This window comes from Diceros bicornis, chromosome X, assembly GCF_020826845.1.
Source record: "Diceros bicornis minor isolate mBicDic1 chromosome X, mDicBic1.mat.cur, whole genome shotgun sequence".
Classification (NCBI taxonomy): Eukaryota; Metazoa; Chordata; class Mammalia; order Perissodactyla; family Rhinocerotidae; genus Diceros; species Diceros bicornis.
Window position 1 is genome coordinate 44406678 of NC_080781.1, and position 13010 is coordinate 44419687.

Here is a 13010-nt window from a genome sequence, read left to right on the forward strand (position 1 = left end):
GTGAGATTAAGTGTTGTCCTTTCTATGACCCTACACAAGCCACCCTGCAGCTGTAGGTGATTGCTTAGTCTAGAAGCACTAGCATTAGGAATTTGAAGTCCTGATTATTAAAGGGTAAATAATCTGTGTTTAGGAATGAGTCTGGGAGGAGTTGCTACCTAAAATTTGGGTTGTAAAAATCTAGGATTATTCTGCATTCTGGGTAGAAACAAAGACCCTTTTGCTCTTTCTAAGGTACTTGGACTACAGACGAGTGCCCAACAGCAACCCTCCTGAGTATGAGTTCCTCTGGGGCCTCCGTTCTTACCATGAGACTAGCAAGATGAAAGTGCTGAGATTCATTGCAGAGGTAATAGAGGAACTGCTCCAGACTTGATAGGTGAAGGGATGAGGTATGACTGGCTGGGAAAAGTCCAGAGCAGGAGTGAGATCTTAGGTATCGCACATGGTAGGTGCCACATTACTGGTGGTATTTGTTGTTGTTATTATGTAAACAATAGCACAAAGTAGGGCATTAAATATATAGTAAGTGCTTCATAAATATTAACCAATACTATTATGAGTTTTATTTTATTTTATATTTCTCATCTCAGGTTCAGAAGAGAGACCCTCGTGACTGGACTGCACAGTTCATGGAGGCCGCAGATGAGGCTTTGGATGCTCTGGATGCTGCTGCAGCTGAGGCCGAAGCCCGGGCTGAGGCGAGAACCCGCATGGGGATTGGAGATGAGGCCGTATCTGGGCCCTGGAGCTGGGATGACATTGAGTTTGAGCTGCTGACCTGGGATGAGGAAGGAGATTTTGGAGATCCCTGGTCCAGAATCCCGTTTACCTTCTGGGCCAGATACCACCAGAATGCCCGCTCCAGATTTCCTCAGACCTTCGCCAGCCCCATTATTGGCCCTGGTGGTACAGCCAGTGCCAACTTTTCTGCCAACTTTGGTGCCATTGGTTTCTTCTGGGTTGAGTGAGATGTTGGGTAAGTACATCACTTTGGATTGGGTAGTTAGGGTCACTGGAAGATATAGGGTCCATGGGAATGTATTTATGTGCATGAGCTGGGAGTCCTAGGAAACCCATGGTGGGGAGACGAGGAAAGTATGGGGAAGCACTATTGGGTATTGTTATTCCTTACTAGTTGATATATAGTATTGATTTTTAAATTTTTTTCTTTCTTGTGTTCACAGATATTGCTAATCAGTTGCAATAGTCTGTCCCCTGAGTGAGGCTGAAGCCTCAGATTCCTTCTAAACACATCTATCTAGAGAGCCACATCCTGTTGACTGAAAGTGGCATGCAAGATAAATTTATTTGCCGTTCCTTGTCTATTGCTTTTTTTCCCCCTTGTGTGCTGTCAAGTTTTGGTATCAGAAATAAATGTTGAAACTGCAAAGTGAATTAGATGTGCTCCCTGTTTTTTCTACATTTAGGGAGAGATCAACATGTTTATATGGGAGAGACAGGGTCTCAGTTTTAGCCTGAGGGGCAGATCAGCTTTCAACAGGTGGAAAGGTGGGTAGATCCACCTGATGGATTGGGAGACAAAGAAGGGACTGATGAACACAAGTGTTAATGAGGTCCAAAAACTAGTATGGTTTATTTAATAAATATCACTTAAGTGACTCATATGTGATAGATATGCTGTTAAGTGTCCTGAAGTGACATTGAAAGAAGAAATACTGAGAGAGGGTGTAGGTGGTCAGACAGTTGCATTTAAGAGACAGAGAAAGTAGAACTCCAGGTAATGACAAGGTCCAGAGAGTGGGTGGTTGAAGGGGAGAGAAGATAACTGTTTCTGGAGATGATGTTCCTGGGACTCCAGGGTATTGGTTGTGTTATCCTTGTGGAAAGTGAAATAACTCCAGGATGGGGGCAGGAGTAGGAGCAGAGAACACTATGAGCCAGGTGGCAAAGTCTCCTGTATGAGAAGGAAGATCTCATGACCCTAGCCACATTGCCCCTAAAGGGTCAGACCCACAGGCCCCTGTCCTCATCTCTGGAAATGCTGCCCAGGAACCTGTCCCTCTAGAAAGCCCTCACAGTCTCCCACCCCCACAGGACCAGGGCCTCATCACAGAGACACGGTCTTACGAACAGTGAAGGAGGCCTCACAATGGCCTCTTTTCCCCTCCTGCAGGGAGAAAGAGGAAGTTTTGTTGCTTAGAGAACAAGAATTGAGAAAGTAAGACAAAGCTCCATGCAGAGCTAGACAGCATTTTGGCTGTGACTGTGAACAGGGACCTAGCTCGAGCTGCTGAGGTCTTTGCTGGAAGCAGAGCTCTCTTGGTGAGGATGAAATTAGATCTAGGCCATAACTTCCTCAGATACTTGGTGGTACCTAAGCACGTGGACAAGGGCAGAAGCAGGAGCTCCTGGGATAGAAGAAAGCGAGAGCAAAGGCAGTTTAGCCTGCTGGGAAGGGCTCAGTAGTGGGCAGGGATGGTGTCCAGGGCTTCCTCAGGTTCTCAGGTGATGTCCACATTCTGAGAAGAGAAAGCCTGGGATTAATAGGAAGGAGACAGTACTGTGGAGCCCCAGCCCCTCCCCTGCTTCTTGCCCTCACTGCCAGGCTTCCCTCCTTCAGCCAGGCCTGGATCCTGACTTTTCTCAGGCAAGTCTTGGGGGAATCAGCCTGAGGCCTTTTTGGCAGGGGTTGCTCTAGCCCTGCGTCTCTATGGTGCCTCGCTGGGGCCTGGGCTCTGGTTTGCTTTTCTGGGTGCTGGTTATTCTATCTATTGGTGCGAAACACCCAAGCTCTGTGGGACTGGGGCAGCTTTTCCGTGGGGGAGGGTGCTTTCACCATGTGACCCCTTAGATCACGGAATCCCTTACCTACCTCAGGCTTCTCCTGGTGTGTGTTTACAGCCTCCACGTTCAGGTAAATGGACCCCACTTTGCAGCCTCCGAAGAAAAACCATCCATCCTTAAGCCCCCAAGGTAAGCACAGGTCTTCCCTGAGGTGTCATTCCCTCCCTCACCCATCAAAACCCACACCCCTAGCTCCACACTGTGTGCAATTGTGACTGCCCTGTAGGGAGGGGAATTTGGACCAGCTCTGTGATGTATGGGGAGGACACCAGGCCTAAGAGGAGCCAACAGGGTGTTCTGCCAGCTCTGCGCCTAATAGTCTGAGTTCTCCGGGCCTCAGTTGCTCAACTGGGAATGGGAAGGAGATGAGAAGAGATGATCTCTGGGGCCTCCCCCAACTCTTGTGGTCTGTGAGACAGCAATTTAATCTATATAGTAACGATGGAGCTTTGTGGATGCTCCGGGCTATGTTAGGTGCTGAAGTAATGGAAGAGTCCTAGGGCCACTGCCTTGGAGTGATCAGGTCCAGGTAAAGTTTATTTAGAGGACAATGTGGTTATGGCAACACCAGAGGTGTGGAAGGTCACAAGGGAGTTCTGGGGATCCTGAAGAAAGAGGAGGGTGGGATCAGTGGGGCCTGGGCTGGCAGAAGAGGCCCAAACCCTGTGGAAGCCCCCTTAGCTCCATCCCTGTGGATTATACCCCAGTCCAGGCTTCAGTACACTGTCTGCCCTGTCCACACCCCAGAAGAGATTTGAGTCTGTCTTTTCCCTACTCACGAAATTCTGGTGCAATTTGGACAGTTGGCAAAAACTGAATACGGTCTATAAATTAGATAATAGTATTATATCAAAGTTAGTGGTCTGATTTTGATTATTGTACTGTTTTCTGTAAAAGAATGTCTTTGTAACTTACAAAATATTTTAAAAATCATGTGTGTATATGTAGAAAGAGAGAGACAATAACATTGAAGAATCTAGGTTGAGTGTATATAGGAATTCTTTTTACTATTCTTGCAACTTTTTGTAAGTCTTAAATTATATTAGAATAAAAAGTAAAAAATAAAAATTATTTTTGTTTTAACAAATATTCACTAAAGTTCACTTATCCGACATCTACACACACTTCTTGCCATTACACCCTTTGGAGAAGGGGTACTGTGTAACATGATTGAATTAGTCTTCATACAAACATAAGTGCATTCACTCCTCTCTAAAGAGAAAAAATCTAAAGTCTCATAAGTTGTTGCATCCAGATCCAAGTCCAGGGATAATGGTTCATCCTAATTAACAGAGATTTTGAATGAGGACATTTGGGAAAATGGACACAAAACAGATTTAGGGAAGTTGGATATATACTTTTTGGGACTAGTCAGGAGCATGAGACTATTAGTGTTAGATGTGAGTGTTCAGTAATAGGCTCTCAGTAATCAGGTGGGCAATATGACTCACTCAGTGGAAGTCAGTAAGCCTCTTTTTCAGCCACTCTGGTGCTTGCTCAATGGGCACCTGTACAAAGTAATCATGGTGACATGAAGAGAGGCTGTATATGGTCTCAGCAGCATGGTTTCCCTTTACAAAGGCTGGTGTGACCACCCCCACTGCTGAATGCTCAACTTGCCAACACTACACTGAGTTCCTGATATGTACCAGTCTCAAGGGGACCAGCCAGGTCCCTGGGGGTAAGTTTATTAATTTGGACCCATTATATCATGGAGGAGTTAGTTGGCTTTGTGATTTCTCTTGAAAAAATGAGTATTCTAGATATGGATTTGCTTTCCCTGCCTGCAAGACTTCTGTCAGCACCACCATCTGCGATCTTACAGAATGCCTCATCCACAATTGTGAAATTTCATGCAGCATTGCTTCTCATCAAGGGTCTCATTTTAAAACCAAAAAAGTGTGGTGATTGGCTTATACCCGTGGAATTCACTGGTTTTATCACACATCCCATCACTCAAAAAAATATTTGTTCTTATACAATGGAATAATGACTATGTTGAATACAGTTATGCCACCACTTGAGAGACAACACTTTGTGTTTTACATGTGCTGTCCTACAACATATGGTACATGTTCTGAACCAGCCACCAATATATATGAAGCCATCTAGTCAACTAGAATTCCTAGATCTAAGTACTGAAGGATGGAAGTTAGAGTTGTTCCTAAAGACCTTCTCACAAAATGTTTGTTTCTGGTCCTTGAAACTTTGGCCTCTACTGATTTAGAATTTTTAGTACTCAAGGGAGGCATGTTTCTATAAGGTTACTCAACAATGATTGCATTGGTTTGGAAGTTGAGATGGCGACCTGGTGATTTTGGAATCCTCATGCCAATAGACAAATAGGCAAAAATGGGAGCTTTTGTACTGGCTAAGATGATTGATTTCAATTTTCAAGGGGAAGCAGGGTTGCTGCTACATAATGGGGGCAGAAAGGAGTGTGTCTGGAGACCAGGAGATCTTCTAGGGTGACTTATCGTGTCTCAAAGTGCTTACAGTTATTAAACAACTACAGCAACCCCATACAGGCAAAGCTACCAATTGCTCAGACTCCACATATACAAATGTTTGAATCTTTCTTCTAGATAAAGAACCCATTCAATTGAGATGCTGACTGGATGAAAGGAAACATGACATGAAGAGTGAAGAAAGACAGTTTATATCAACTTTGACCTTGTGACTAGTTTAGAAATGAAGACTGCAGTAGTTACCCAAATTTTATTCTGTGCAATAATATACATATATTTACATATTTTAATGTGCCCCTTTTTATTTCTCTCTTTTACCTACTATTTTGTATATGGTGTGTTGGTGGCAGTTGAATATTTTATTTATCCACCTTATTACAGAATATTGACACAGCATTTGTATTGAAATAGGGAAAAAATGGATGCCATCTGAAGACCCTGAACTTGGGCCTGGATGCTATGATTGATAAGACTTTAGGTTTGTCTCTCTTTGGGGATGAGTGAATGCATTTTTGCTTATATGAAGAATAGTTGCATCTTGTCATTTTTCCAAAGTCTGGGATTGCAAAAAGTATATGTAGATGTGGGACAAATGGACTGTAGTGAATATCTGTCTTGTTGGTATCCATTCATCTTTCCTAATGGCACTCAATTTCCTTTTAGGATAATACAGTTCCCCCATTTTTGTAGTAGACAAAACTGTGGTAGACGGAATCCGAGGATGACCCACAAGGTCCCCATCTCCTGGTGTACATACACCTTCTCACAGTTATTCAATCAAACACTACTCTAGATACTGCTGTGAAGGGATTTGCCACATGTAATTAAGGTCTCAAATCAGTTGACCTTAAAATAGGGAGATCATGTTGGGTGGGCCTGACCTAATCAGGTGAGACTTAAGGGGGAACTGCACTCTTCCTGGCAAGAGATATTTGAAGAGAGAGGGGTTTGATGCATGAAAATGCTCCATTCCTGGATTTGAAGATGGAGTGGGCTGTATGGCAAAGAATATGGGTGGCCTCTATGAAATAAGTAAGGCCTTCAGCTGATGGCAAGCAAAGAAATGAGGACCTCAGACCTACAGCTGCAAAGACAGAAGTTCTGCCAACAATCTGAATGAGCTTGGAAGTGTATTCTTCCCCAGAGGCTCCAGAAAGGAATGTAGCCCTGCTGACACCTTGATTTCAGGCTTGCCTGAACAGAGAAATCAGTCAAGCCATGCCCAGATTTCTTACCTACAATTACTATGAGATAATAAATGGATGTTGTTTTAGCCACTCAAGTGTGGTCATTTGTTGTTCATTAACAGAAAACTAATACATAGTCTTTGTGGAATGGCATGTTCCCCCTATTGAAATTGAGTAAGCCAGGTTTTTCCTCTCTCTGTCATGTTATTGCCAAGGGGCAGGCATGCAACCTACTCTTACTCAATCACATGCCCTTTGATTGAACTTTGAAACTTAAGTGATTGATGCAAGAGTGAAAAAAGTGGTTTATGTGATTTTATCCCCAGGGCAGCATCCTGATCAGACTATTCTTGTCTTTGTGCTTCCTATCCAGTTCTCAAGTTACTTTCTCCAGTCTCCTTCCAGTTCTGTGTGTCTCTGACATCTTTCTAATATAATCCATTTATTCACATTGGCAAGAAAAACTTCCTATTGCTTGTGATAAATGATGTGCTGGGGCCAGCTTGCACCTGTGTGCACTTTCTCCCACCTTTACCTTCAGTAAATTTGGTAATTTGAGATTGGCCATGGTGGGATAATTTACCACATGAAAAGTGGCAAACACTACCAATCAGGGTTTTTTTTGTTTTGTTTTGTTTTGAGAACCAGTTGTTAACCATTTACCAGCACACTGTTGCTTACAATCAAAATCTTAAGTGATGGAACATGTGAGTACATGGAAAAGAGCTGGTATACTGTGAGTTCTAGGAGGGCAGAGGTATCTGGGTGTTGTAGAAAGAACTTGGATTTTGCCAACAGAGAGCCCTAGCTTCTAATTTTGCCTTCCCCAGTGATGCAATTTGGGGCAAATATTTTCTCCTCTCTGTGTCTTAGTTTACTCATCTATGAAAGTACAGTATATGAGAAAAATATAGTATTTGGCGAAAAAAAAACCAGTGTTTACTGAATTTCTATTCATCCCCCTATATTTCCCAGCCACCTTTGCAGTTTCATTAGGGTCATATGACTATTTCTAGCCAACGGATAGAAGTGATATGTGTACTTCCAGGACAACACCTAAGAGCCCATATATCTTCGAAATAATGTGTGCCCAGCAGAGTCCTGGGGGAGGTTCCCTGGGGGGGGGTAATTGGATGTCCTGGTGGAGGTGGAACTGATGGTAGTAGGATGAGAACAGGGAAGGACTAGGAGGGTGTCTAAATCTAGGGCCTGGTCCCAACTTTCTCTGTCTCTGCCAGAGCAGTAAGCTATAAAAGGACTCATTCAGGAGTAGAGTTTAATAATTTGGTTTGGTGTAGAGAGGGGCAAGTGAAGTACATAGACAGACTGGGTTGGGGGCCCAGTCCAAAGGCGACCAGAGGAACAAGTATAGGTTGGGGCCAGATTGAAGAAAAATCTCAAAGACCAGCTTGAGCAGCTTAGACTTTCTTCTGGGGCGTTAGTCAGCCATGCACATGATGTCAATATTTTCACCCACTAGTTTTAGTATCCATTGATGATTCTTGCCTCATTCAATTATTACCATGCTTATTGTCCACAGATATATTTTCATCACTCTTCACTTTTTATAAAAGTTGGATTTCTACTGTTGAATTTTTGTGCTGTAAAGAGATTTCTTTCCCTTCTCATGTAAGAATGTAAGTATGTGTGTATGTATGTATGTATATCAGTGTTGACTCATTGATTATTATTCTATTTAATGCATTATAATTTTTACTATGATTATTTATTTAAATGTGCAAATAGTTACAGATTTTGTCGGTGGGAGCCCATTCAAGTTGACTCCTGAGTCCATTTGATGCATCGCCATCATTTTTTGAGCATTTCTTACTTTTTGGCACAACAAGGTATTGTAAACTCATCTTATATGTTTCCTGCTCCAGCCGTCATACATTTCACCATAGAGCCCTGGCTTTTTTCAATGGGTAATGGTGTTTATAAACTAAGATCAGGTGCTGTGTGCTCACTGTTATTGAGATATGATTGCTACCAGGCCTTCTCAGAGGACAGATCTAGGAGATATATATGTGTGTATGTATGTGTGTATCTACATTTTGATCTATTTTACATTCATGTTGAAAACCATGAGTTCATACCGTTACTTCAGTTCCTTTCCAACACAGGATTAATTTCAACCTTCTCCTTTCTATAATTGTAACCCCCTTCTGTGAAGTGAGAAACCTGGCTCCCATTATCCACTATATATATAATTTATTTTTTGCTCAATACTAGTCTACACAACAGAATTAGTTTCAGAATTTTTAACCTATGCTTCTTGAAGAAAAATCAACAACAAAACAATAATAAAACTATTACTCAGAATTCAGTATTTAAGTTGGTTTTTGTTGTTAGTCCTAGGCATGTAATGCAAATACTTTTCAAAAGTTGCTTGGGGGACTCTTGCTTCCAGAAATATGGAATAGACATAATTTTTTTATTCTTTTCAGGAATAAAACTTTTAGACAGTAACTGCCAAACACCACTGAAAACACTCAGTGCACCCCAACTGCCACCCCCAGTGAAGGTGGAGTGGAAATCCTAGATTTCTACCCTCACATGGGTGTAAATAGGCACTCCAGACTTTGACCCTACCAGGGTGGTGTCAGAGAAAGTGAGTGGGGAGCCAGGATATTCATCCTATCTAGGTGTAACTAGTTCCACCCCCAATCTCAGGTTTCATGAAGACCATGTGGGGAGACTGGACCTCCACTCCCATTCAGCAGTAATGAGGAGCTCTTCCACCTCCTGATTATGGTGGTGTCAGAGAATACCTAGTGGAGAATCAGAAATTTCACCGCCTCCAGAGTAAGGAGTCCACCCCTCATCCCTGGCAGTGTCAATGGAAACAATGTGAGGAGCCTGGACTTCTACACCCACCCAACAGTAATAAGGTACTCCTCCGTCCCCACTGGGGTGGTATCAGAGAAGGCCTGTAGAGAGCCAAGACTCTTACTACCCCTTACCAGTAACAAGGCCACCATCCCACTGTGTCAGTAGAGGCCACATGGGGTGCAGAAACAAGGCACTTCTGCCTCTCTCAGCCTGGGTGGTATCAGCAGAAGCCTAATGGGGAGCCTGAACTCCCCACCCTGCACAGCAGTAATAAGGAGTCCTCTTGCACTCTGAGTATCAACAGAGACCAAGTGGAGAACCTGCACTTCCACTCCTACCTAACAGGAATGACGCAATGCCACCTTTCAACCATTAGAACAGTGTCATAGGATGACTGCTAAAACATAAGATTTAAATAAGATATTGAGTCATCACAAAATACCCAAAATTTCCAGATGTCAATATGAAATCACTCATCATAGTAAAAATGCAACTTGTTTTTTAACATATTTTATTTTAAATTATTCGTTTATTTTCATTATTTTTTATTGTGGCAAAGTACACATAACAAAACTTACTATCTTACCTGATTTTAAGTGTACAGCTCGGTGGTATTAAATACATTCATATTGTGCAACCATCACCACGATCCATCTCTACAACTCTTTTCATCTTGCAAAACTGAGACTCTGTACTCATTAAACAATAACTCCCCATGGCTCAGCCTCTGATAACCACTATTCTACTCGCTGTTACTATTAGTTTGGTTTGTTTTGTTGTTTTTATTATATTCCACATATAAGTGAGATCATGCAATATTTGTCTTTCTGGGTCTGGCTTATTTCACTTCATATAATGTCCGCCAGTTTCCATGCTGTTGCAAATGGCAGGATTTCCTTCTTTGTTATGCCCGAATAATATCCATATATATATATATATATATATATATATATATATATATATAATCACATTTTCTTTATCCATTCATCTGTCAAATGAACACTTAGGTTATTTCCATGTCTTGGCTGTTGTGAATAATGAAGTAATGAACACAGGGATGCAGATCTCTTTGAGACAGTGATTTCATTTCTTTCCGATATATATCTAGAAGTGGAATTGCTGAATCATATATTATTTTTACTTTTAATATTTTGAGGAACATCCATACTGTTTTCCACAGCGGCTGTGCTAATTTATATTCCCCCCAATAGTGCATAAGGGTTCCCTTTTCTTCACAATCTCACCAACACTTGTTTATTGTCTTTTTGATAATAGTCATTCTAATAGGTGTGAGGTGATTTCTCACTGTGGTTTTGATTTCCATTTCCCTGATGGTTAGTAAATTAAGCATCTTTTCATGTATCTGTTGGCCATCTGTATGTCTTTGGGAAAATGTCTATTAAAGTCATTTGACCATTTTTTAAATCAGATTTTCTTTTTGCTATTAAATTGTATAGGTTCTTTATACATTTTAGATATTAACCTCTTATCAGATAGATGGCTTGCAAATATTTTCTCCCATACCGTAGTTTACCTTTTCATATTACTGATAGTTTCTTTTGCTGTGTGAAAACTTTTTAGTTTCATGCAATTCCACTTGTTTATTTTTGCTTTTTTTGCTTGCACTTTTGGTGTCATATCCAAAAAATTATTGCCAAGGCCAATGTCAAGGAGCTTTTTCCTTATGTTTTCTTCAAGTAGTTTTTTTTTTTTGATTTTTAATTTATTTTTTCCCCCAAAGCCCCAGTAGATAGTTGTATGTCATAGTTGCACATCCTTCTAGTTGCTGTATGTGGGACTCGGCCTCAGCATGGCCGGAGAAGCGGTGCGTCGGTGCACGCCCGGGATCCGAACCCGGGCCGCCAGCAGCGGAGCGTGCGCACTTAACTGCTAAGCCACAGGGCCGGCCCCTCAAGTAGTTTTATAGTGTGGGGACCTACATTTAAGTCTTTAATCCATTTTGAGTAAATTTTTGTGAGTGGTGTAAGGTAGAGGTCCAATTTCATTGTTTTGCATGTGAATATAATTTTTCCGACACCATTTACTGAAGAGACTATCCTTTCCCCATTGAGTATTCTTGGCTCCCTTATCAAATATTCATTGATCATATACACATGCATTTATTTCTGGGCTCTTGATTTTGTTCTATTGGTCTATGTGTCTGTTTTTATGCCAGTACCGTATGGTTTTGATTACTATAGCTTTGTAATAAAGTTTGAAATCAGGAAGTGTGATGCCTCCAGCTTTGTTCTTCTTTCTCAGGATTGCTTTGACTACTTGGGGTCTTCTGTGGTTTCATACAAATTTTAGGATTGTTCTTTCTACTTCTGTGAAAAATACCATTGGAATATTGATATGAATTTCACTCAATCTATAGATGTCTTTGGGTAGTATGGACATTTTAACAATATAAATTCTTCCCATCCATTAATGTGAAATATCTTTTCATTTGTTTATGTCTTCTTCAATGTCTTTTGTCAATGTTGTATGGTATTCAGTGTACAGATCTTCCACCTCCTTGGTTAAATTTATTGCTAAGTATTTTATTATTTTTGATAGGATTGTAAATGAGGTTGTTTTCTTTATTTATTTTTCAGATAATTTGTTGTTAGAGTACAGAAACACAACTGATTTTTGTGTGTTGATTTTGTATCCTGCAACTTTACTGAATTCATTTATCAGTTCTAACAGGTTTTTTTGTGAAGTCTTTAGCGTTTTCTATCATGTCATCTGCAAACAGAAACAATTTTACTTGTTCCTTTCTAATTTGGGTGACTTTTATTTCTTTTTCTTGCCTAATTGATCTGGCTAGGACTTCCAGTACTATGTTGAATAGGAGTGGTAAGAGTAGGCATCCTTGTCTTGTCCCTGAACTTAGTAGGAAAGTTTTCATATTTTCAAAATTGAGTATGATGTTAGCTGTGGTTTGTCATATATGGACTTTATTATGTTGAGATACATTCGTTCTACACACAAGTTGTTGAGAGTTTTTATTACAAAAGGATGTTGAATTTTATCAAATGCTTTTTCTGCATCTATTGAGATGATCAAATGATTTTTATCATGAATTCTGCCAATGTAGTATATCATATTTGTTGATTTGAATATGTTGACCCATCCTTGCATCCCAGGGATAAATCCCACTTGATCATGGTACATAATCCTTTGAATGTGCGTTGAATTCGGTTTGCTAGTATTTAGTTGAGAATTTTTATAAATGTATTCATCAGGGATATTGGCCTATGGTTTTCTTTTCTTGTAGTGTCTTTATCGTGCTTCAGTAACGGAGGGTAATGCTGGCCTTGTAAAGTGAGTTTGGAAATGTTTCCTTCTCTTCAATTTTTTGGAAAATTGGTATTCTATTTTGAGAACTGGTATTAATTCTTATTTGAATGTTTGGTAAAAATCACCTGTGAAGCCATCTGCTCCTGGACTTTTCTTTGTTAGGAGTTTTTTGATTACTGATTCAATATCCTTAGTTATTATTGGTCTGTTCGGCTTTTCTATTTCTTCATAATTCAAACTTAGTAGGTTGTATGTTTCTATAAATTTATCCATTTCTTCTAGTGTATCCAATTTATTGGCAGAAAATTGTTCACAGTAGTCACTTATGATCATTTATATTTCTGTAGTGAGAGTTGTAATGTCTCCTTTTTCATTTCTGATTTATTTATTTGAGTCTTCTCTGTTTTTTTCTTAGTGTAGCTAAAGATTT

General features: G+C 40.6%; 1 protein-coding gene across 6 annotated transcripts in view; it reads left to right on the forward strand.

Annotated features, from left to right (window-relative positions):
- MAGED1 (MAGE family member D1) overlaps nt 1–1398 on the forward strand; it is a 63243-nt gene extending 61845 nt beyond the window's left edge. For 4 of the 6 annotated variants that reach the window (XM_058535881.1, XM_058535884.1, XM_058535885.1 and 1 more), the window contains 2 exons: nt 235–349; nt 594–1398. In XM_058535881.1, the coding sequence (XP_058391864.1) occupies nt 235–349; nt 594–971 (493 nt within the window). In that variant the 3' untranslated portion in view covers nt 972–1398. The remainder of the gene's footprint in view (nt 1–234; nt 350–593) is intronic. The other 2 variants (XM_058535882.1, XM_058535886.1) reach the window with 2 other exon arrangements.
- The last annotated feature ends 11612 nt before the right edge of the window (nt 1399–13010 follow it).